Genomic DNA, 26862 nt, shown 5'->3' with positions numbered 1-26862 from the left:
TGGGACAAAATGTTCGCGAGAGCCTCGTATCCGAAGCCAGAGATATTGCCCTCTGAAAGGCATACATACGCCCTGCGCGACTCGATCACGACCGTATAAAGGCGCTCCGGTGGCCAACAAGAAAAATGCGCCGGGAGACGCGCTATAAAAATCCAGTCGGCGCGAATAAAGCTCTATTTCGATCCGCGATAATACGATCACTGCTTTTAACCAATTTCCAAACGTGCCTAGCATTACTATCCCGACTTATCGGCGATTCGCAAAAATTCTTGTTTTTTCGTATAATGAGACTACCAGGATGATCCAATAAATTAATTTAGCAATTTTTCATTACACTACACTGTTAAAAATGTTATGAAATTTTTAATGCGTTTATAAGTTACATAAATCAAATTTAATTTTGTGACACTAAATTAAATTTAATGTATCTACAATTGAAAAATATATATTTGTACATGTACATGAAATTTAGTATACGTACTTTTCATAAAATTTTACGAAATTTGGTACATTTTTTATTAAATTTTATATAGATTTGCATGAAATTTAATATAAGTAAACGTTAAATTTAAGTTACTTATAACTTCATTTTCAACATTGACAACATTAAATATCTTTAATGTACCTTCTTGAAATATTACAAATGTAACGGAAGCAAATTTCTTTTTTTTTAACAGGGTAAATTATTTGAGATAAATAAGTACTCGAGATACAATCTATTTGAGATACAATAAGTTTATAAAATTTTAACCATCTAAAAGAGAACAATATGTATAACAAAATCTGTAATAAAGAAATAATAAAGAATAAAAAAAAAATGAATGGAAGAACAACACAATCAATTTTCAAAATTTCTTTTTTTTTAGCTGATTTTTTAAAAGCTCGATTTTCTTCTTAAAAAATTAAGACATTTAGAGTAGGAACGAGTATATCGTTTACATTCAAATTCACACACGCGTAGTGTTTCGTATAATATATTGAAGCTACAACGCTTTCTGTATGCGCTTCGCGTATCCCCTTCCGAAGCTTCTCACCTAGCGGAAGAATGATCAAGCATGCAACCATTCAGGGATGATTGACGAGGCGTCACGGAGATATAAAAGCGTTATATGGCGTGGCACGATGCGCCATTCTAGACTAGAGCAGTGAACTTCTCCGATATGTAGGATAAGCCAGAAGTCGCTTTACGTTGAAGAAATGGCGTATCGAAAGAAATTTATCTTAATAAGATGTAGTTCGCGAAAGAGCTACTTGAGCATGCGGCTCTTCTGATAGAGAAATTATTATACGTAAAATTTGTTTTCAATATGCACATAGTATATTAATGAGACATATATTCTGAGAAAAAAAATGTCATCCCCAATTGACCCTCATCCTGTATTTTTATATATCGCGAAAAACGACACTCGCTATAAACTCGCCAACTAGCTTTGACTTTTACACCTTGAATCGCAGCCATCAAAACGTTACTCTGGCAACGCGATGAGCGACTTCTCCCGATGTCGTAATCGTCTAGTTCCAACGATTTATATGACGATGGATCATAAACTTTACGATTACCCTATTGCGCCGTTTTACGCGCGAATCGTCCGAGTTCCTCGCGTGCGAATTACCGCCGACGTAGTTACGCACGTTAAAAAAAGTTCCCGTATTTTTCCGTCTGCAATGCACGAACGATTGTTCACGCAGTCGTTAAAAATTTGAGAAGATAAAAGTACGTGAGAATTTAAGTTGCGAGAGAATCCAAAGATATTAAAAAGTGTCGAAGTAACACTTCCTCGAACTGGCGGTTCTAGATAATACATGTCTAAAGGTGTGTGTAAAGACATCATAAAAAGTTATGGTCCAGTTAATACTACAAATTCTTCGAAGCATTTTTTTATTAGACAATTAACAATTTATTAGACAATCAACAAAATTTTTTCTTTGGTTGGTCAATCAAATGTTTTATCATTCGTAGTGCTAAGTGGACTCCGCATCCGACTCTTTTGAGATATACATGTTTATTTCCAAGCATTGAATTCTATTTCTATTTTCAAGAATCACAGAAAAAGATAAGTAGTTATAGTTTAGGTTTAAAATTAATTTTACATTTGTAATTTAAAAGATATCTAAAAGATATTATGAAGATATCTTCTAGACATTGCATGTTGTCTGATATGATTAATATGAAATACATTTTCGAGTCACGAATAAAACGTCGTGCAATTCCATAAGAAACTCGCGGACGAGGGGAATTATTTTTCGAAAGGAAAATGCCCACTCGAATCGTCACTGCGCTGTCGGGAGAACGAGATTTTATGGTGTCAGCTTTCTTGTTCTGGAAACTTTCGCGGGATAAAACGGCCGATGGTTTACGAAACGGGGACTTAGTTCCTAGCGTTCGTAATGAGCGTCATTGTTGGCAGTACTACCGCCCAGTCGCTTTCTTCCTCAAGAAGATTGGACTTTTTCAGGACTCTTGCGAGGAACGGTACATATACTCGCTTGTGTCGTGAAGGCTGTTCTTAGAAACTACAATGCCCGTTGCCACGATATTCAATAGGTCGCACTCAAGGGAGGCGTGCACATTCTCATGCTAAGATAAGAGCATGATAGAGTAGAATAATTTCCGTTTATTCGTACACCAAAATGCAATTTTGATTCTGAAAAATGTTGAAATTTAGAACAGAGGATGGCTTATATCTGATTGCCATTTACATAAAATGACATGCAATAAAATTCTCTACCTATAGATATTCAGTACTCTACATTTAATTTGTTTTTTTAAGATTTTTGTTTGAAGTTCAAAAACACGTACATATATCTTATCTTTCTAGCTCTTCTCTGTTACAGTTTTTACGAGAGATACATATATTTATTACAAAACCCTATCCAAAGAGAATTGCTTTCGAGATTCTTGTAAACTAAACGATTAATAAAATGCATTACAAAAAAAATTTGAGAGAGAATTTGAAAAAATGTAAGAAAAAATATTTTACTTTCGTTAAAAATTCGATTAAGCTTCTATCACAGCTGACTTTCACATCAAATAACAATAGCAGGGTATTTCTTTCCCCCGTTCTCTATTATCCATCCGTATGAGAGAAAAAAACCTCAAGATTACGAGGACGTTCTCCGGTAACGGGATAATAAAGCGACGAGCATTGTAGCTTCGCCGTGGACTTTTTGAAGTTGCTCTATCTCCAGCTCTTCTATCGCCATTTACGTTATTTTCAACGTTTTTCTTCGCATATTCTTCTCTCTCCCTCTCTCTGTTTCTCTTCCTTTGTCTCTTTTCACCGAGAATAAAAATCTTCAGGAACTAAAAACTTTGCAGTCTTGAAGAACTAAATCGCGATCCTTGTGATAGTCTGAACTTCAAGTAGCTCTTTCGAAGCGCATTCATCTTCAAAATAATAAAAAAAGAAACATTTCAAACATTCAAGGTATTTCTATGAAGATATAAAATGCTAACAAGATATCGTCTTTGTTGATTTTAGCGAACCGGCCTTTGACAATCGAGGAGCTGAGGGATTATATATCTTCCGAGTTGGAGGGCAACCCACCCCTGTGGATCACCAGGAGACCAGGCAGATACGGCGTGGACGTTTACATTAACAACGCAATGATCCTCTTGGAGCAGAGCAATTTCCAGTCGAAATTGAAAGTTAACGGCGACACCATGACTCAGGTAAATATTTCGATATTGTCACGCGTTTATATTTTAGTACTTGTAAACGTTAGTGAACTTCAAAATATCTAGATCTATTACTTTTAATGAAATTTAAATAGCGTTGTATGGCAAAATAAATAAGAAATTGGACGTACATAAAGTTTTCTAATGATCTTGTATATATATATAGATTAGGAAGCAACAACCGGTGTCATTACATAAAAAAATACAGCTGCTGTATACATCACGTATTTCGCGATAAATTCAGTAAATCGCAAGTTTACTTCAATCGTTTTTATTCCTCTCGCGTTCGATCTCCACTTTTCTGACCGATTTCCCGACCGTCCCGGTATGCCGGTGGCGGCTTTCTAACGAGCTTTTAATGAGCTTTACACGCTCACCTTAGCTGCGAGACCATTAGGCTGATGGATATCGCGGGCTTCGATAATGTCGAATAGCGCTTCCTGGCATTCGCACTCTCTCGCGAGAGTCATCAGCTCGGTTATCGATGAAACGTCTAACGGTCTCACAACTCCTTGCAAATTAAACCCAGTGTGTTAACGTCCGAATTATAATAATCAACGCATCGAACTATAAGTTATTTGAATTACGAGCTCGTGCTTCTTGTCTTTTAATTGAACATCGAATGGTAATCAAAATGAGAATTTATTTAGGAAAGGATAATTGCCAAAGTTGGTAAAATTTCGCATGTGCTAAATTAAAACCGATAAAAATTAATCTGTTTTATTGAAAACGATAAAATAAATAGTAAATCTTTTTATCGATATTCTAATTTACAGGCAACTTCAATCTATATTAATAAACATTTGTAATTCTGTTACTATTTTTCTCGTTTAAAAATTAATATAACATTTAGTAACATTTATATTTCCAATGTTTTTATTTTAAAATGTATTTTAAATATTAATTTGAAATAAAAAGACATTTTATTATTATAAGGTTTTATTACTATTGATTCGTTACTATTGATTCGTTACTACTAATTTCATTTTTCTTTAAACTCATAAATTGTTAATTTACTAATTAAAGCCAAAATATCTCTTTTTTAAAGTTACATGAATATATCTTAGTATTACATATTCGTTTTTTAATAGTTTTTACTAAATTAATTTCATTTGATAAAATCGTGGAATAAAAACTGAAATTTATCGTGGTTTTTTTTTCCACTTACTGGACTTTTCCGACCAACTCTGATAATTTCTCTTTGGAATGAATTTAAAAATTCAAAATTGGCATGTTATATGATGCACAGATTGCTTAAAATCTCGCATAAATCCGTTCCTTGAAAGGATAACCAACGCAATTCGACCCGATTCAGTGTACCATATAGTATTTTGCGCAAATGCAGCCGAGTAAATTCGTTAAAGGTTCATGAGGACTCTATCAGATTGGAGTCTTTTTCAACTATCCGTAAATTCGTCGCCAATGATGTATCCCCCTTTTCATCGTATCTGCTGGCTGATTTGGGTTTTCGGTCTCGTAGGGAAGGCGGATCTCATTTCAGGTTACCAGACGAATCCTTTAATCTATAGTTAAAGTACCATCACCTGATGAAAATCGCACGGGACTAGTCGGACTACGACTAATCCCTTCGACGAGCTCTCCTGCAGATCAATCTCTCTCTTGCCTCCCGGTAATATTAGGGAAACTTTTCTCATCCACTTAACCCGCAAGTCCCATTGCCTCGGCTACTTCCTGCTCGTTACCAGCGTATGAAAATATCGGTCTATAAATTGCGCCTTTCCCTCCATTTTTTAATAGATGAGTTCAAACTAAGACAGAAACTACCATTCTTTCTCTATCTTCATGAAAAATCGTGTATGCATTAAATTACAAGAGAAAAATTTAGCGTTTTTACAATTTATTGTTATTTTCAGAGAATAAGAGAGAATTGCGAAAATATATGTTTAGTTCAATTTGGTAGCACAGATAATTATAATATATCATTTTAGATTTTAATTTACATTTAATATAGCTAAAATTACTTCGTTAATGTATTTATTACATGCAAATATCATGATAACAAGGATAACTGTGATGAGGAGCTGAATTATTGTGTGTAGTCAATTTGATGTAAAAACTATAATTTCCATGTTGTACATTCCGCGAAAATTAGCGATAATGATTGATTGTAATATTATCATTAATAATTGCGAGTGCGTCAATTAGCCGCCGGATGGCGACGATACGTTGCAATAACTTACATTAATCATCCGTAATTATTAATTGCACGATGATTCAATAATGCGTGTTTGATACGTACGTATAGTTAGACGAAAGTGAAATAATCATCACCGCAATATATTAAATAATTATAGTATTAAGTTGAAGTAAGATCTCAAATTATAAAAAGAGAAGAGGTTATAAAAAGAAATTATAAAAAAAGAAAGCGAAAAGGGGAAAAAAAAGAGAAAAAAATTATATAAATTTATAATAAAAAAATTTTTTATGAAGAATTCCTATAATAAAAGAAAAGATTGATTATATCGATCTTTATCATATCATTTTTTTTTTTTGGTAGTCAATTTTTAGTTGCGTTAGCCTATCGAAATCCTGTACTGATATTGCGAATAGACTAACGCAACCAAAAATTAACTCTTACAGCCAATTAAAAATGTCAAACTTTATTATCTAATTTGTTGCAGACAATCTTTTCTTTCAATGTATCTAATCATTTGAAAATCATTTTATTTTCAAAATTGCTATTATACATATACTTATATATATATATTAAACTTAATTTCATAATTTCTTTCTTTATTATACTTTTATTCAAAGATGCTACTATTATCCAAAGATTCACTTTGCTGCAAAGATTCAATATGCTTTTCTAAAGCTTGTGACTTATATCGAACTTACATCCGTACCTAATTTTATATAGAAATCATGTACATTTTTATTCTGTAGAACTGTAGACATAAAAGTGTTGCAAACTCTTTTTCAGCGTATATATGACTATAATAGGAAATGTCTCAACAATAGAACGGGTCAGCGATCCGTTTTCAGTTGGTGCTCGCTCTCACGAGCGCATTGCATATCTATCAACTTGAGAATAGATTTATACGCATTGTCCCCATTCGTATACCCGATAGACACACGTATTCCATTATCCGTCGTGTCTCAGATCGAAGCAAGGAGTTCCAAGTTTTACAGAAAAATATTCCGTCGAAATCTCATCCCCTTTATCGTATCGCATTTTTTACCGAGGTTTGTCGCAAAAAATTATTCCATATCGTCATAATATACGTCGAAATTTTTTTCATGATAATGATTAGAGCGCGTTCGTATTTCGATTTGAGTATGTTGCATTTTTAATTTTTGAATTTTGCTAGAACTAACGAGAAATGTTGCTGAAATGCGATAAATATTGGCATAACACTTTTTTTCCAAGTTTCGTGATCTTCTATTTAAGTCTATTAAAGTCTAGTTAAGTTCTATTTAAGTTTATTTAAAGTTTATACGGAAAAACACAGCTGAAAACTTCACTGATTCAAATCTATAGTCAATAGTAACAGTAACATACAGACAGTCAATTTTCTATATTAAAATAGCAAAGTTAAGCTAAATAACATTAGCGATTTGTTAAACCATCAAATCTTCTTAGTTATCGATGTTGAATTCGTAAGTAAATTATAGGTTTTCTGTGCCACCCAATTAATTTTTTTCCCGGGGATTAAAATTGATAATTGTTAAATTTTATTTTCGAATTACAGGATGGCATTAAATTATCGCACTTCTGAGCAGAGCGGACTAAACTGAATCGAAAATTCCTCTACTATTTTGCAATTTTCGCAATGGTTAAAAATCGCTAAATATTGGTTTTCAATAACTTTTTATTCAAATACTATCAACTTTACACAAAAACTGCAAGAGACAAAAAATTATTTATTTTCTTCTCATAGAACTCTAAGAATTTTTTATCAACTTTTTAGTAGTGCATTTTCTTATTTTTATCAACATGAGAAAATAGTACTAAAAAATTCTGAAAAAATTCTGAAAAAATTTTCAGAACTTTATGAGAAGAAAATAAATAATTTTTATCTCTTGCTGTTTTTCTGTAAAGTTGATAGTATTGTATTTGAGTAAAAAGTTATTGAAAACTAATATCTAATGATTTTTAATTAATATCTTGTTAACTATTGCGAATATTGCAAAACGGTACAGAACTTTTCAACTCAGTTTAATCCGCTTTATCTGCTTAGGATGGTGCGGTAATTTAATTGTATATTGATACAACTCGAGCAGTACTAATAACTGAGCATTTTAAGGTGACTTTACACGGTCAATACTTGTCAGTTTTAACAAATACTGACGATATTACACTCGTGTGCGATTAATGTTGATGGAATGATGAATATTGACGACAATCTGGATTTTGATTATCGAGTATCGCTTTATTATAGGATCCATGTCACAACATGTCACAGTACAATAGGTAATGTATGTAAAACTAAAGTGAAACATATTTTTAACAATACTGATCGCATAAGATTGTAAAAATACTGAAAATATTGATGCATATTATCAATATATTACTGATTCAGTATTATTGATCAGTATTACTGACCGCGTTTAGAGTCTTTATAAATTAGTGGAACAAAGTAAGCAGAATCAATTCTAATTAATATTTTTATTTGTTGTTCATTTGTCACTGAATAGTTATTGAAGAAAAGTTAGTTGCTTTGTAAATTTAAAAAAAAAATGATATTCCTAAAGGAAGATTAAGTTAACGGAATAATATACATATTGCGACCTTCTACTTAAAAATAACGTAGGAATTTGTTGCTAATTCGCTAATATAGAAATATCTAAATTTTAAATCCGTTATCCACGAAATAAATGAAAATAATAATGAAAAATCTCTTAGCGTGCAGGCGATACAAAAATAAAATATCGCAGTAAAAAATTTGTTGCTCGCTTAAATTTGGTGCAGAGATATTTTCTGAATTTGTTGCTCACGAAATATAATGATTACGAATTTGTTGCTTGCAAAATACGTATAACGAAAAGTCTCTCAGCAGGCGGTCCAAGAATAAAATAAAAGTAAAGTAAAAAATTCGATGTTATTTCGTTTAAAATTGAACGCTGAAAAGTTTTTCGTTATTATTTACATTTATTTTGCAAGTAACAGATTCGAAACTTGGATATTTCGACAGCAACAAATTAACAACAAATTTCTACTCATTGTTGAGTATACAATTTTATTTTTGTAGATATATATTATTTCGCTAACTTAATCTTCCTTTAGCGGAACATTATTTTTTAAAGAAATTATATATATAGCGAATTTTTTCTTTGGCAACTTTTTAGCAACAAATAAAAATATTAATTACAATTGATTCTGCTCACTTTGTTCCGCCAACTTATAAGATCCATCTATAATAGGGAAGACGTTGGCACAGTTTTCATGATTTCGTTTCTGGCTTCATTAAATTTTTTTTAAACAATTAATTATTAAAATATATTAACATAATAGAAAAAACTTTTCTCTACATTTTCATACCAGTAATGATTCCATACACTGTATAATTTCTTTGCAATAAATGAAATACGGACTTGTAGTTTACTACATTGTAGTTAACTTGTCTCGATATACGTGAGATAAATTGATATATATCACAGTATAAATTGCCTCTATGATAAACTCTATGTTAAATTAACAAAAACATAAGAAAAGTAATAGAAATAATAATTAGATATCAGATAGTAGATAGTACTTCTCTTATTAGTTAAAATTGTATCTTTCAAAATTATTTTGTAATGCTCAAATAACAAAATATTGTTACAGAAAAATAAGTGTAAATTATTTTAATTCTAATATAGAAAAATATTTCTTATTTTAATATAGAAATATTAAATGTAAAGCATTTTCTCAGAATTAAATTGTAATTGAATGTTCACATGTACAATATAACGAGTTAACTTTTCTTATGATATGAACCAACGTATACCATCCTTGCACACGTTTGATTTTGATCATTTTATTATAACAAATTATTATTCAAAATAATGTTATATACTAATAATAATAGTAATAATAGTAATAATTATATACTAATAAATACTTGTTTTTTTAATATTAACTCGCTTAGATTTGCTTTCTCAAGCCGAAGAACATTAATACGAAATTATGAAATGCTCAAAAACCTTACTTGCCTGCTCTTGAATCAGACTTTTTTCTTTTTCTATTGTAATACTTGTTTGATTTAAATGAAAGTTGGAGAGAAGTATCTATATTGTAAAAAAAACATAATAATATTTTGCAGTAACTTTACTATTGTTTCCTTTATCATAAATACATAAACGGAACGCAATGCCAATTTGCCTCTTACGCCAACGAGTCTCGAATCTACATGTCGATTGCCTCATTAAATTTGACAAATTTGGCACTGCTGTCACGGTAATATAGGTATTCTCCTCGCGAGTTTTACGCAAACATTCTCCGGCCTTCTACGTCGATACGTTGCAACGCCGATCGCGTTGCAATTCAACGAATGCTCTCTCGTAACTGTCTGTTCCGGCACTTTATGATTATGGACACTGTATTTACGATACATCGGATTAGAAATATAGTTCGAGCCGATGCGCATTTTAAGTCCGTCGTAAATATCTTACAGTTAATTCCACCTTATCTCTTATGCATCGGATTAATGTTTTATTGGTGAAAACGTGGCCTGCATTCTTTAATCCAGTTCACTAAGTAAGTGATTCGTTTTTAAAGTGCTTGATTTAATTGATTTTTCAATAATCATTCGAAAATTCAATTTATAGAGAGACATTCGTGGAAGTTTGACTAGTATGCCTCTTTTTTGGAATTGCTTTATTATATAATTTGTCCGAAGATATGGATTTTATGATGTCTTAAGAAAGTCCTCTCCCGAGCTTCGATTTCCTGACGGACGCACAGGAAGTCGAGATAAAAGGGGAGAACGTGAGAAGGAGGAGACTTCATTCCCGGAGTTATGGCCGGTTTTATTACGTCAGCCTGCTCGTAAGAACGAGAGAAATTCGAGAGGTTCCGATCCAATTTGGGAATATATTCGCAGATTTGTCGTCCCCTCTGTCTCCGGAAGATACAATATATATTACTTCCTGCTGATCTAATAGTATTCTATTCAGTTTCTTGTAAGTACAGAAATCAGTCTGCAGTCTTGGCATAAATCTTGTTATCGAATCCTTTTCCTAAATAGGAAGCTGCAAAAATTGTTTTGCCCCATTTCATTTCTGAACTTATTCTATAATCCGCGTCCGCAATCTAATAAAATACAAAATTTGCAAATTGCTGCAGAGAACGTCAAAATTTTAGCGAAGTTTGTCGTGCTGCAAAGAGAAAAGGACGAGCCGCATTGCGCAAGGGATGGAAAAGCGAAAGAGAGAGAAGAAAGAGAGAAAGAGAGAGAAAGAGAGAGACGGTGTTTTTAATCTCAAAAGACGGTGTGGGTTTTGATCTCATTATACGTTCCTGGAACGCAGCCACCCCCTTGAGCCAGCGCCTCGCTCCTGTTTTCTAACAATCTAAAGAAATTCCAGTCCGAATAACTACACCGACGCCAGTAGGATCGCCTAAAGAGTTACGGTTAATGGAGGGGAAAAATACCGGAATGGAATGACGGGAACGGTTGCTAAAAGAAAAAGAGAGAGAGGGAGAGAAAGAGAGAGTGGGGGGGAGGGGAGAGGAGAGAGGGAGGGAGAGGGAGGGAGAGAGGGGGAGAGAGGGGAAGAGAGAGAGAGAGAGAGAGAGAGAGAGAGAGAGAGAGAGAGAGAGAGAGAGAGAGAGAGAGACATACAGAGGGTGCTTGAGTGCATCAAGGAGTTAGTGATGCAAGCAGTTTGTCCGCGAAGGGGAGAATTGAAAATCAGCCACCGCGAGCGCGCTTGGTGGAATAGTTGCCAGTAAGGGATGAAGTTTTTCGCGGATGGTGGGGCGTGTTTCGTATTGGACTTTGCGGGAAATAAAGATGCCAGTAGCTGAGTTGGGAAGTTCATGTTGCCATCAAGAGGAGAAGAAATGCTCGTAAACCGACCAATAGCGAGAACATAAAATACGTATTAAAATAACCGAAAGTAACCTTGAACGCGATAAAACTCGGATAAAGCATGGCGAGAAATTCTATCTGTAATAGAGTTTGAAGTGAGAGAATTATTTGTCTGGAATTATGAACGAAGAATGATATGAATTAAGTGATTGGCGAAAGGCTAAATAAATATATCCGTAAAATCAATATCTTCTAAAATTGATGAGAAAATTTGCATCTGCATATATATATATATATATAATTTTAATTCAATTATCCTTAAGTATTTTATTAAAGCAAGATAAATTCGAAAATGAAGGCAACCACCTGTATCCATCGTTAAAAATAAAAGTAAGGTCTTAGTACTTATTAAAAATACATTTGAGATAGACACAACTGGAATTTCACTGAAAATAAGAAAAACAAAATACCGCAGACATAGAGAAAAAGGATAAAAGAAAAGGTCATTCATTGTGGAAAGTAAAAAGAAGAAGAAGAGGTGATAAGAAAATAAAAGTTGTCGGAGAAGGGATGTAACACAAAAATCGCGCTACTTCGTATGAGAGCCAACTGTATGTCCATCTCTCTTTTCTCTCCCTTCTCTCTTGCTAGATTCAATGAATCTCGGAGTGACCTTAAAGGAGATAATCCAATTTCCGTTCGCAATTTCTCCGCTCGATCATCCATTGACTCGTCGTGCATTAACGAATTCTCAACCAGAATTCGATCGCAAGCGGGAGATCTCATGTTTTAAAGATTAATAATTCAATTTCGATTCACAGATTTGTGCCCATCGCAATTTATAAGTGGATATCAGCCGTCTGTACTAATTTCCATTAAGAATAACATTTGCAAGTCGAAAAGCAGTTCGCGATTCTTCTCCTTATACTTTTTTTTTCATACATTTCAATGATAATTGAACGATGGAAAAGTACGGCAGTTTCTCTCAAGAAACCGGCAGCAGGTGGATGAAAATTAGCGCGATTTCTATACCGGCGATGACTCGCCGTCGCATGGAGCTACATAATTCGGAATTTTCCGCTTTGCATGGAATTACCCTCTCTCTCTCTCTCTCTCTCTCTCTCTCTCTCTCTCTCTCTCTCTCTCTCTCTCTCTTCTTAGCTTGAATATTCATGTGGAAAGAATGCGTTTGATTACTTAATAGTCGCGACTCGCCGCGCGTATAAAATTATTAACGTACGTCAACTGCAAACTTAAACACTCCACTGTTCTTCTCGTTCCCCTCTTATGCTTTTTCTCTTGCACTAATTGAAAAGCAGGAAGGTTTTAACTGGAAACGTGGTCCATTATTTCCTAAATTTACGCAAAATGTTAAGTATTTCATTAAAGGGCTTTTCCCGAAAAATGTGACACGCGCCAGATATTTTAAGCGTAACGACTCGGAAAATTGTTCCAGTACGATTACAAATAACCGTGCACAGTAAACGATTGTAATAGAAACATAATTAAACTATGAAACGATGAATCGATATAACGTACTCTGATAAATGCCGGCAATAATTTTTCAGTGAAATACATCGGGATTCAAATCGATTTTAATCTCCGCTTCGAAAACCATATCCATGCGAGTTTATCGTAAAAGTAATTGCATACGATAATTCATCGTTAACATGTGCACAGATCGTGATTATCTCGCGGTGGGGCGCCCAGGAGAAATAAACGAGCGCAAGCTGCTGTGTATCGAGATGATAACTCGTACCCGCGTGTACTATCCTCAACCGCGAATATGGGTAGCCAGGCTGATTAAGAAGGAGTTCGCTTGGAGAGAGGAGACGCGAGTGGCTTGGCGCAACTATCGGTAAAGTTTAATTAGCGTTAACTTTACGATACTCCGCGGTAGGCCGACTGGTGGGTCGACTTACTTCCCACTCGCGCGAAATTAGACAGTAACAAAGAAGCACGGGCGAAATTAATATGATCGAACGGGAACTTAATGGGGATCGATACAGTATCCTGTTGCGATCGCAGAAATCTTACACTTTAAAAAATGTTGGTGTGGATTTAGTATCGTACAATGTTTATATTCTCATCAACATGATGTTGATTTAACACCATGAGTGTAAATTTAATATTACATGTATTGAAACAATTTCGTATTGAAAATAATTGTGGTCATTTTTTTATTCGATGACTGATCTTTAATCAATGTCCGATTTAATGTTAATTCATTGATATTATAACTGGATTTATTTATATTAGTTTTCTAGTATTTCTAGTATTTCTAAGCATTTCTAGTAATTCAAGTATTTCTAGTAATAGTTTTATAACCTAAATCATTATAAGAATTCATTGGAATTTTTATTAATTTAATGAATATTTTATTGTTATTTACGTACAGTTTCAGTTCAGTGGAACGATTTTGCTGAAGTATATAAAAATTTAGATATGAAAATAATTTTGTTGGGCCATTAAAATAATTATTATTTAGAAATCTCAAATATGATAAGCAAAACTTCATAAAGTTTTGACATTCCAGCAACTAGTGTGCCTAATGAATACAAAAAATTCCAAATTGTATTTATTCAAAATTTTTACATAAAAAAAAATGTAATCATATATTCATTCAAAATTTGGGTTTTCAAAAAATATTTATTTACAAAAAACTATGAATATTTAACGAATATTCATATTCAAACAAAATATAAACTGAAAAAAGCTCCAATAAGCAATCGTTACCCTTAACCGGCTCTTTGATGACTTTAAATAAAAAAAAATTAATTCTATTTATTTTTGTCATTGTAATATTAAAATTTTATGAAGAAAACTTAGAAATTTTGAAAACTATTTTAGAAAGTAACATATTTTTAATTTATAAATATCTATTTGATAGAACGCCATACATATTCCGATATAATTCCGGTTATATCCCAATAATGTCATAAAAATATGTTATAAGATATATTGAGCGCGTCGTTCATTATAGTCTGTGGACATTAAATTCCGAGATATATTATTTATTTCCAATAAAAATATCTTTGTTTAACCTATATAATCGTAGCCATTGTTTTTATAGATTTCTGTTTTCTCTTGTAGGCTTGCAAGCTATAATGTACAGAGTAAAAGTGGATACGAAATGAAAATATTCGTAATCATATTCAAAAAATATTTATTCGAATGGAATGAAAAAGTATTTATTCGTTTCTTGACGAATAAAAGAGAAGTGTATTCTAATAAATATTTTAATTTATTTTTTATTCATTTATTTGAATATTAGATATATTCACCGGACACTACTAGCAACCAATCAGTTTGAGCATTCTACGTAATCATTTTTTTGATGATCCAACATTATTTTCAGATCTGTATCTAGATTTTTATTTCAACAAAACCTTTTCAAACATATTTTCAAACTTCTGATGTAAAATCAGCTTATATTTATGTTTACATCAACACAATAAGAATTATATTATTATAATTATATCATTTAACATCTAGATGTTAAATGAAATCCGCACCCATATTTTTTAATTAGACTGTAATGATTTTTCGGGTTTCAGTTAAAGTTTAAAGGAGCTCATGTACTCTGCGACTTCTAATGTCTTCTTGACATTCAGCTGTTACGCAAAAGAATCAGACGCGTAGAGTAGGTAACCGCGCGAAAAATTAAGGATTCGTCCTGCGCTGGCGAACGTTCGATCTCTTCTCCCCTGACGACTCGCGACCGCGAGCAAGATAAATGGGCGTCCTAGCTCGGCCCGTCTTATCCCGTAAGGAACACACAAACTTCGCTTTCCTCTCTCATTCTCGGTGAGTAAAACGATTCATTTCTAGCCAACCGCCATGCTCCACCTCCCCCGTCGCCGTCGTTGTCTTTTTCTGCGACTACGCTGGATAAATGGGACACGCTCCTTCGTTGTCTTCCTTTTGCTCCTCTTATCATACGATCTTCCACGTTACCCACACTTTCTTCTGCCTTCCCCCCCCCCCTCCCTCTTTAGAGAACTCATAGGCGCCAACTTTCCGTACGACCGTACGGCTCTTCTTTTCCCCCCCCCCTCTCACCCTTCATCTTTAGACATTGTGATGGATGTTTCGTATTAAAACTGTCGGCAGCCACGATGGATCGTGCGGATATTTAATTATCTACTCCATGAACGCTCCTATCAAATCTGCGTGTTTTTTAAATCTTCAAGCATTTTAAATATGGAATTTTATATAGAAGATATATTTTATAATTCCAAAATATAATTTGTCTGTGATACTATATATCAAATGATCGCTGTAATAATTCAACAGTAGGTACGGAAGTAGTACAGAGAAAACAGTTTCTGATGAATTATTATGTTAACTTAGTTCCATTATCATCGTCGCTTATTAATACAGTTTCTCAGTGTTTCAATTAGTTTCTTCGCTTCCCTCTCTTCATCTCTCTTCCCCGTCTCTTCTCTCTTGGGATGTGTCTTGAATTTAATTATATTATTTAAGATATATGTTGTAGCAAACCAACAGCTAAAAGATTAAGTTTACAAATATTAAATAAAATTCTAGTAAGGGGTTGTTTCTATCAATACAGAGCGCTGGAAAACTGTATCTCAATATTATGTATATATACAGGCAAAATCTCTCAGGGCATTGCAACTTCGACGCTTATGTTTTCTCAACGCCCTTATTCTTCTTCCGTTCCTCTTTTCTTTCCTGATAGAGCAAGCCAAACAGCCGAGCAAACAGCTATAGGAACAGGATATCCCTCGCGAGATAAGGGAGTCAGGACGATCGCGCGTGAGAGCGAATAAATAGCAACGGCAACGTTTTAGTCGTGAACTTTTTCCTTTTCAGGATGGTAAATGATGGTGCTTGTTCCCGATGGGGATGTGCAAAGGGGTAACAGTTTCTACATCTTATCACTTTCCAGTGACTTTTTCATGAAATAGCATAGTACGTAATAGACAAAAAAAGAGAAAAGGAGTTTGTAAAAGAAACCTATTGCATTATCTTTCTTTCTTCGGCAGCAGATCTCGTATATTTTTTATACTTAATTCTCCGAAGCCTGACATTAAAATCTGTAACAGTTACTGATGCTGTGTCTGTAAGATCTCTATTTAATTTATGTTAGTTAAAAATCTCTGTGAAGTTAGCAACTCATCTTGAATAAAAAAATAACTTTCTTACAGTTCTGAATACACTTGGAAGAGTTCTAGAGTTTCTGAATAAAATTAAAAATAATTCTAGTAAATTAAATTTAAAAAACTAATTAAAGCATTAATTAATTTTAATAAATTGAAGTGATAACTCGTATAAAAACCGAATATTTTATTACGTATATTTTAATAAGAATAATTCAAATTTTTGCAGGTGTAACATGAAGAAAATTTAATTATTTGACAATACTTTTGATAATATTTTTGAGGCTTTTTTGGGGTTTTTTCTTCAGAGGTGTCAAAGGATTTGCGGATTATCGCCGTTTCATGAACCTTATCGTTTATTTTATCAGGGCGAGGAGCGCACTGATACTGATCGTTTTGACATGTTTGACAAAGAGATTTAATTGAGTAAGTCCAATAAATCCACGTCAACTCCAGAGGGTTTAAAATTTACAATATAGACTACATGATCTTTCCTATGAAATTTTCTAGCCGGATGTGCAATCGAATTTATTGTGTCAAGTAAAACTGAAGAAACGTTATTTCGAAATATTATTTTTAAAAAGAAATCTGTCTTTTGTCGAAGAGAATTTCATAATGTATTATCTAGACACGTAAATAAATATATTTTTCTCTCCTTCATGTTTGCTATTAAAGCGTCAGTTGCTTCTGACAGATCCGATATAGCCGACGTTCGTCGCCACAGAATAAATACTTGCGACGTGCACCTCACAGTCTCTCTCTCTCTCTCTCTTTAGCTCCGCATTTATTCGCCGCTTCCGCTTCCTCCACTTCAGACTTGCGAGGTTTATCTTCATGTCTCTCTTCATGTTCCACGTTCCCGCCAAGTTCGCGTCACGAGCTTGACATCGGTTTGTCTCACTTCATCTTCTCCGCCGCAACTGGATTCATGGATCCGTTCGAACTTGGCGAGATTAACTTGGTCCTTGCAAGTCAAAATTAGAGACTCTAAACCTTAATCCCGGGGTTGCTTGGTTCAACATACCCTACACTTGCTAATTACGTAATTTCTCCAGAAAATCTTTGTTAACACAGTTTTATGATACCTCCTCGAAATCTTTCTCCGTTCATTTCTTTCAATATGAATTTCTTTATCATTATTTCTGCCTGTTATGGCTATTATAAATTATTTTAATATTAATTTCGAACTGATAACATTTTACTTTAATAACAATCAAACAATCTTTCTTTAACTTCAGGTCTTGCACATCATAAACGAAGTGTTGGAACCTGTGCGATCCAATTCGATGGAATCACCGGTCTACAACCCAAACGCTTTTCAATTTCTGAACCAGAGCGAGAATCTCAATTTGGGCGACCATCGCGTACGGTAAGTAGACTGTTCAGTAAATCAATGCCGAAGTTCGAGAGACTCGCTATTTACACAGCGATCGTTTTCGGTAGTAAGAGTGTCTGGCGGCAGATATAAAAGAGTAACGAGGACATTTATTGCGCTCGGAAAAAGAAGAAAAGAGAGCTTTTCACGCTCTCGAATCTTAGAACGATAATACTTTTACGCGTATATCGCGCTCTTAAAATATGTTCTTTTTAAACGATATCTTTGTATTGTTAGATTTTTAAATAGTTATTGCTAAATCCTTCAATTTTCGAGAATTTCAAGAAGTCTTCTCTATAGGGAAATCGCTTTAAAAAGTACTTCTTATTTTACAGACGCGCGTTTGATTGTCACGATGTAATTAAGCTACATTTTATAAATTAATATAATTCTATACGTCGATGAAGACAGTTGTCCAGCAGATAAAGCAATTTTGTACATGTTGTAAAATTCTTTAATATGATTTTAAGAATATAATTTTAATATGATTTTCTTTTCCTAGTTTCTCATTAAATCTGAATAAACCAATCATATTAAAGAATTTCACAGCAGTTGCAAAATTGTTTTCTCTGTTGAACAAAGCCAATGTATTATAAAATATGCATGGCCTCATACTGATCTAATTATCTTATATTGATTGTTTTCATCCTCTCGAACGGTTCCATGGACATTTTAAAGTATTATTACGTCGACCCATCAATTAAAACACAGTCTTTCTAATTTAAATATAAATATAAAAAGTTGGCGCATTTAAACGTAAATAAATGCACGAACTTTTCTCGTTTGTCTTATTAACGTCGCCGCGTCTCGTACACTACCTTCGTAATTAACCCTTCTTTTTCTTTCTAGTACTTTCCGACAGCAGATCGTCATCGAGAAGAAGGAATCTATCTACAAGGCTGAAGGCCGTTTTACTTTCTTCATTCCCGTTGACGAGGGTTTCAAGGTAAGCGGCTTTAGCGACCTTCGCGAATTGATCATCCGAGGGGGATGATTTTGTGTCTCGTTGAGATCGATTTTCCTTTAAAAAATTCGAAGACAATCGCATTCGTTGCAAAGTTAAATAAAGCAATCGAGAAATATGTTTATAAAATCTACATGCCATTTATGTCAGACAAAAAAGCTTGATAACTCAAGATTTATTTAGGAAGTGACGTAAAGAAAGAATTTAATATTCATCTTTATAATCCATTTGAAAAAAGTTTGATAATAACTGAAAGTGAAATAATTTCAATCAAATATTTGGTTAAGGGATTATTCCAATCTAGAGGTTAAGGGATTATTCCAATCAAAATTATATCTTACTTTGACAGGTGATTATTAAAAAATTATACGTGATACAAAAAAATTTTCATCTACTTGTTACTTGTATTTTAATGTACAAAATATATAATTTTAAAAAACAAAATGATGGCGCTGCAGCACGTTTTTTGAAAGTCTGCATGTAATGAAGGCAATGATCCGCGACAGCAGATCTAAGATATGCTGTAGTCAAAAATTAAAAAATTATTTTTAATCTGTATTAACTTTGCTAAGAGAAATATCTGATAGAAAAAATATTGAATGAAAAAATGACGCACGCGTGAAAAATTCGACATAAAATATGGATAACAAAAAAGTATTACAAATTATCGCAAAAATCACAGTATTTCTTTAGATAATTGACAATAACTGAATCAAATTTCAAAGCATTTGGATTAATTTTGTAGTTTTAGTGTTTATATACCGTTTTTGAAACATCATTCTGAGAAAAACGTGATTAAAATTTCAATAACAATCCCTTTTCATTGTATTTTAAGCACATGGATGCATTGATTTCTGACCGAATCCGGTATAATATTAAAATTGTTCTATATTAAAATTGTATGTCAATGTCATCTACAACACAGATATGTAACTATGTATAACGTCAATGACGAAATTATTCATAAATGGAAGTTTAACGGCGGAGTGGAGATTCAGCATTGCTGTGCACCGCTCGATGTAATCAAACTGTATTTTCGTTAATATTGAGAATTTCACTTTCGAATAAAAAATTATATATATTTTTAAGACTCTTATCGATTTAAGCAAAAAAAATTTTTTGAATTTTTGGAAAGTTTCAGAGTATTTGGATAACTCCTTAATGTAATAAGAAATAATTTAACTTTTCTACAATAAATATAGTAATTGTTATTAAATGTTGATGGTGATGGATTATATTACTATGTTTAGTAATACTTATTAAATATATAAAAAAGTACACTGAGAAAAATTTCTGATTGAAAATGAACCAGTGGACTCTGATCATGTCAATCAGAACTCCGGTCATTATAATTGGACGTCTGGTTATTTCGACTAGAATTTTGATTGATATCAGAATCTATTGAATGATATCAGACTCTATTGATTCGTCCATTTCCAATAAAAAATTTTGCTCGATAAAATTATTGTTAGTTATATTAACCGAATATTTGACTGAAATTATTTCATTCAACATTTCGTAATTATTACCAGAGAGAGACTTTTTTTTTTCAATCCACTAATGTAAATTAAACTTTACTCTCGACTTAACTTACTCTTTATTTTTTCTAATTCTTAGAACAAGATAAAAAGTAAGTTAAACCGAGATTAAAATTAATCTACATTAGTGGGAAATAGATATTATTTAAAGGATTTGTTAATGTAATATTAATGCGTTATTCTTTTAAATTTTTAAATACGAGGAAATCTTTTGAATTAAAAGAAATTTTCCAGATTCGCAATGTTGAAAAGAAATGATTATTGCGTGACATCGCATGGTGATAGCACGGCCCTAGATATCGCAAAATTTACGCGCTCGTTCGGAATGTTCCGCGCACAGAACACCGTGTTGCAGCGGCGTTACACGGGATGACGTTTTACTAGCGGATGTAAATTATTCCGTACGGATACGCGTGGCATTTAGACGTTTCAAACGTCGGATTACAAACGCGACATTCCGACATTGTGTGCAAATCTATTTTAACGTCGAAGAAACACTGTACCGAGCGCGGCAGTGTCCTTTACAGATGAGTTACGTAAAAATTGATAAAAATTGGTAAAATGATAAAATGATAAATTAATGCGTACACAATTACTGTATGTGTTTTGTAGAAATTACAAGAACAACGAGTTTTCTTGGACTTTTATATACTAGTAGACGTTACCTAAAATTTCAAAATAATATCAATAATATAATTTTACGTTTAACAATGTAACTGTTATGTAATATCATGTGTTATATTACATTTATATTATCGAGTGCAAAGTTATATAATATTGATTGATATTATTTTTTGTTGTATACTTTTTAATATAACTGTTATGTAATATCATGTATTATATTACATTTATATTATCAATTGCAAAATTATATAATATTGATTGATATTATTTTTTGTTGTGTACTTTTTAATTTGTGTTGACTAGACAAGAATTTCGAAAAATGTCTATCGTATCGAACTTTCTCTTGACAGTTCTAAACAATTTAAAGTTTTCCTGTTTTTTTTAATTTATTTGTCTATTATCTTCTCTGTCTTTATCTATTTATCTATTTATTTATTATCTTCTCTATTTATTCATTTTTAGGCTACGACTCGATTCACGCTTGCAATGCTCTTGGAATATTGTTATTTTTGTTGTTTATTAAAAACAAGGACAATCGATGCTTTTAAGCGCAGTAAGCGTGAATCAGCCTTAAGCTCGTTATACAATTGCATAAAGCGAAACGTCTATAATGAGATTTTAAGGCGTAAAACTTAAACTTTAACTCTTAAGCTGTAAGAAACCGTTTCGAATATGAGAAGCACAATTAACTGTGATTCATCAATTTCTTATGGCCCAACTAGTTAAATATTCCCCTCATATTTGACTGTGATCGTCACTTCTTACAACCACTTATAATTATTCTACATTTACGCAATTAATTATAGAATGAGCTTTATAATAAGCAATGTTGCGTTGTACGAAAATCTTGAGACTAACAATGCAGAAATTAAAGGACTCAACATCATCGACAATTGTATAGATTTTATAATAAAGGCAATTTTGTACTTGTAAGATCTAGAAAAAAAATTAATGCTGAAATTAAAGTTTAGGATTCATCGACGCGACGGTCGAAAAACAATCGTCTCTCTGTCTCTTCCGATTCGTCGATGTTATTGACATTGCTCCGTAATCCATGATGCACTTTTTACTTATACTTATATGTAATATACTCATGAACGAGTATTTTCTTTCGAAGATTGCATTCGATCACGATGCACGATCGAATTACTCCAGTCGATTAATCCATCCACCGAAAGATCCTGACTTTATTCCTAATATTATCACTACGAAAGATTAGCTGACATTAGTGTCATCTATAGATTCATTTACTGTTAACACTCGCGATAATGCACGTACTTCTACATGGCTTCTTTCTGCGAAAGATCCTCGCGGCTCACTCGTCCGATTTTTTAGCACAATTGATTCGCGCGACTAAATGCTAGATTGACTTTTCGCGATGTGATGCATCGTTGATAGATAATCATCAGACACATCATAATATACATCACTAGTCTAGATTCCACTGAAGTTCTTAATTTTTTTTCATTTCGGTGTTTCTTCAGAGCTGGAAAAGAACATTACGGAGAAGCGAGATTACTTGTTCTAATTAAAGACATATAGAATGGATTGCGCTATCCATGTGTCAAGCTAGACAAAAATGATGAGAAAGGAATGATGTGAAGATGGCCAATCTTAGCTCTTTCTATTCAACGATGTAATAGGAGAGAGAATGAGAGGGAATGGCCTTCTTCACGCTCCCTCTCTCTCATTTTCGTTGACCATATTTGATATGGATGATGCAATTCATTCTATGTGTCTTTGGTTCCAATTGTTTCGCTACGACTCTTCAATTTGTTCTCCTCGCGATGTTCCTAGTGATTCTCTTCGATTCTCCTCGTGGATGGCACTCGCAGATGGCATTCGCGAAGAGAGGGTATCTCGAAATGCGAGTAAAAGATTGGATCAATCCAATAGCCTGGAAAAATAGTCGAGCCGATGGCAACGTGAGCCGATGGCAACTCGATCCGATGACAACTCGTTACGAATACCGAGAGTCGCGTTGATCGCGGTCGAGCAGATTGATATACCTACATGATTGCTCGTCGCCAGATTCACCACTTTGACTCTTGTCTCTGTACGCGAAATTCATCCGGAAAAGCCGCAAAAATCACGAAACGATCGCAACATGAGGACACACTATACTGGTGTGATTCTCGACGCGAACTAACCGGCGATTAATAAAATTCAGTTACGTGATCGGTGCGAATAGATTTCTTTTGAATGGATTTTTATTGAAAACACGTATTTACTTTGTATCGAATTATGTCATGAAAGTTACAGAATGGCTCGTAGGAAAAGTATATGTTGTACCAACAAAAAGTATGAACAAAATTCATTTTTATCATACTATTAATTAGAATTTTGCTCTCATAAAAAAATATTACATTGAAAAAAATTTATTAAATCTTAATACATATTAATTTCCTTGAATAGTATTAATTATACATTTACTTCCAGTAAATAAATATGTACTCAAAATAAAAAAAAAGATAGTTAGATAAAATTAACGGTTCTTGCATCAAATAAATATATGTTTAGCAAATAAATTACGTTTAGTAAAAGTTTATCTAAACTATTTTAACAAATATTTTAAAAAATTTAGTTTTTTTCGATGTAATGCTGCAGTTTAATTAATCACTTTAACAGTACTTTTATTATATTAGTATAAAACTTTTGTTAATTGTACGTGTAATACTCAAACTAAGTGATTAATGGATCAGTATTAAATTTCTATAAGAATGTGATATCAATTGAATTTCTGATTGTCTCTAAAATGTTTGATATAGATTTATCTATAAATGTCCATATTTTGTTTTGTTATTTGATTGAATCTATCAGAATTTCATTTAATTGGATTCCATTTAATAATCTAAAACTAGACTTTTTTTCTGTGATAAGAAATTTAGACATTTTATTTTTTAATTATTATTAATTATTACGTAACATTTTCGTTACTTAATTTTCAGCGTGAAACGTTTATTATTGTCAAAGTGCTGTAAAAGCTTTTTAACAGCGCTTTTCTAAAGGCGCTTAGTCCAAATTTCACACGTTAAAATTTTTCATTTTATTGTACTTTTTTCACGTAGTTTCAAGAAACGTCCATTAATTCTTGCGGAAATAAGGACAATTAAAAATTATGAATTTCGCTGTGCGAATCCGTGCGCATCCCACTGACTCGCGACTCCTCCGGTGTTTCATTATGCTCGCACCACAGCACTTCGGCGCGGAATTCCGCTTTTTCTCCAATTTTCAACGCCAAGCTCGCGTACTACACACAATAGTTCGCGCTCACGTAATCCAACTTGGAGCGTAAAAACGAGCCGGAGTTAAACGAGCCATCCCGTCAGAAATTACCGAAAGTTTCGCGTGTACATACGACGCGCCGAGTTTCGGATCTAAAAAAAAAATGAGGAAAGAAAGAAAAGGAAGAAAGGAAAAAAAACTGACGGGGAAGCAAAGAAAATCGTGGCCCGCCGAGAAGGGTGCGAAAGAGTGTGTAACGACGGTGTACGACTCGATCTCGAAAAGTTCTTCTCTCAACGAGATCGTCGTCTCGTCGAGAACTCCACTGTTGGTATCGAGACTCCTTCTGCGCCTTCGTCACCTTTCGTTCTTTGCTCACGAAGTCGGTCCTTCCGCAGAAATCGAGTTGCCGTGACAACGCGGTCGGCCGCGCTTTTGTGCGAAAAGCTGAGACGTCAGATGAAAGGACGAGTATATTCGGATAACAAGAAGGTGCGACGTGAGGATGTCAGCAGTCCGCGAAATAAAAACTTCTATTCTTTTCTTCTGGAGAGATAGAAGTTTATTATTTCATATCGTGTGGAAATTACAAATTACATTCTCTAACAATTAAATGCTTTTTTTTAGGGAGTAGCAAAAATGTACGACGTGACGAAATCACGCAATTAATTAATCCTAATTGAATTCACTCCGAAATTTCTTTAATTGGTATATTTGGGGGTTCAACAGTTAAATATATCTCTTTACACTGAAAGAAAATTAAATTTTATAAATATTTCCTTGAATAATTTTAAAGTAAATATTCATTAAATGTAAACATATATTTGTTTGAAAAAAACTATTATTATTTTTTTCAATTCAATTATTATTTTTTAAGTAAATATTTATTTGCTGTAAATAAAAATTCTATTTAAAAAAATATACATTAAGATTTAGTAAATTTTTTTCAGTTTACTTAAAGTTAACATAGTGATTGAGTGATTTTTTTTATTTTGAAAGTCAAATCCAAGGAATAAGATTATGTAATTTAATGTTTTACTGGCCAACAATCTAAATCTTCGGACTTTAGTGTAAAAATCTTTTTTGCACAAAGGCATCTTGTATTATATTGTCAGCGACATTAATTATAAACAATTTTTCACAAAATAATTGAAAAAAGTTGTTCCGATCCATTTGATTCGCAAATACTAATTAAGATTAAGTAATGTCGTTTTTCGTTTTCGAATTATAACCGACAATGCTTATATAATTTATATTCATTCCATTCTGATGAAATTTTCGTGATCTTCGCTTTTCTGTTACAGCCGGTGCCGAGGCCACGATTGATTGATAGGCTGGTGATCGACGGGCACGTGATACCCAACGAGGTCCTCTTCACCGCACCGACGTCAGACAATGCGCAGTATCCAACTCTCGTATTCTCCGATAATCTGAAAGTTGTCATCAGCTTTTCGAAGTCACAAAATAAAGGTGATGATCATCGCTCGTTCACCCTACGTTTCAATCATTCAGGAAATAGATTTTAGGCCATTGATTCGATTGATAGGGCGATAACATACAATCCAATCAAGAATACTAGCATTAGAGATTATTGCAATGTGTGCTTAATTTTTATTATTACGCGTTATTATATGCTTAATGCGAGAAGGCTTTGTGTACAATAAAGCATTCATGTTCAGTTAAAAAGGGTTTGTCTGTGTTGAACAGTGCCAGTGATAGATCCCTGCATATCGTATTTCGATGACTAATTGATAGTCCAATTTTCAGTCTACGTTCAATCGAACACACTGGTAGGCGATGCGACTCACACGGACGGAGTGGTGCTGGCGGAAATAGTGAAGGGGAACATTCCGGTGCGCAACGGCGTCGTTCATCTGATAGCACGACCACTCATGGTCGTCGACAACACCGTGCGGGATTTCCTAGAGGTCAGTGTACAATCATCCGTCCTCAGTTTGATCCATGAGCATCCGTACTAAGTTATTGTTGATGTTTATATTCGACCGCCATGGTTATCATGTGAATTTTTGAAACGCTCTGGCGGTCGAATTACAAATGATGATATTACTAATTCTTTGATCAGAGATATTACATTAATTCAATCAATTTATTTACGGAATCATTTTGCGATAAAATGAATTCTGCGGCAATTAGCGCGTTAATCGATAATATCGTTTGACGCTCAATTATTAGAAGTTGAGAATAATGAAAATAATGTTGGTCAGTTTAATAGACAGCGTAAATGTAATGAATTATAATGTACACGGTGCGTCATGATGTCGCATCATGTTGGGATCGCGCGGCCTCATCATCATTTTCCCTATATTTATTAAAGTAATTTACGTTGAAACACGGCTGCAT

At 33.4% G+C, this 26862-nt stretch overlaps 1 protein-coding gene across 6 annotated transcripts in view; it reads left to right on the top strand.

The window, feature by feature from the left end:
* The window catches only part of LOC108694465 (fasciclin-1), a 315697-nt gene that overhangs the window by 226669 nt on the left and 62166 nt on the right, over window positions 1–26862 (top strand). For all 6 annotated transcript variants that reach the window (XM_018203999.1, XM_018203996.1, XM_018203995.1 and 3 more), the window contains exons 3-7: window positions 3483–3673; window positions 18014–18144; window positions 19000–19096; window positions 25806–25971; window positions 26269–26429. In XM_018203999.1, the coding sequence (XP_018059488.1) occupies window positions 3483–3673; window positions 18014–18144; window positions 19000–19096; window positions 25806–25971; window positions 26269–26429 (746 nt within the window). The remainder of the gene's footprint in view (window positions 1–3482; window positions 3674–18013; window positions 18145–18999; window positions 19097–25805; window positions 25972–26268; window positions 26430–26862) is intronic.

The sequence above is a fragment of the Atta colombica genome, unplaced genomic scaffold (assembly GCF_001594045.1).
Source record: "Atta colombica isolate Treedump-2 unplaced genomic scaffold, Acol1.0 scaffold12, whole genome shotgun sequence".
Classification (NCBI taxonomy): domain Eukaryota; kingdom Metazoa; phylum Arthropoda; class Insecta; order Hymenoptera; family Formicidae; genus Atta; species Atta colombica.
Note: the sequence above shows the minus strand (reverse complement) of the source record. Positions and strands in the feature narration are given on the sequence as shown.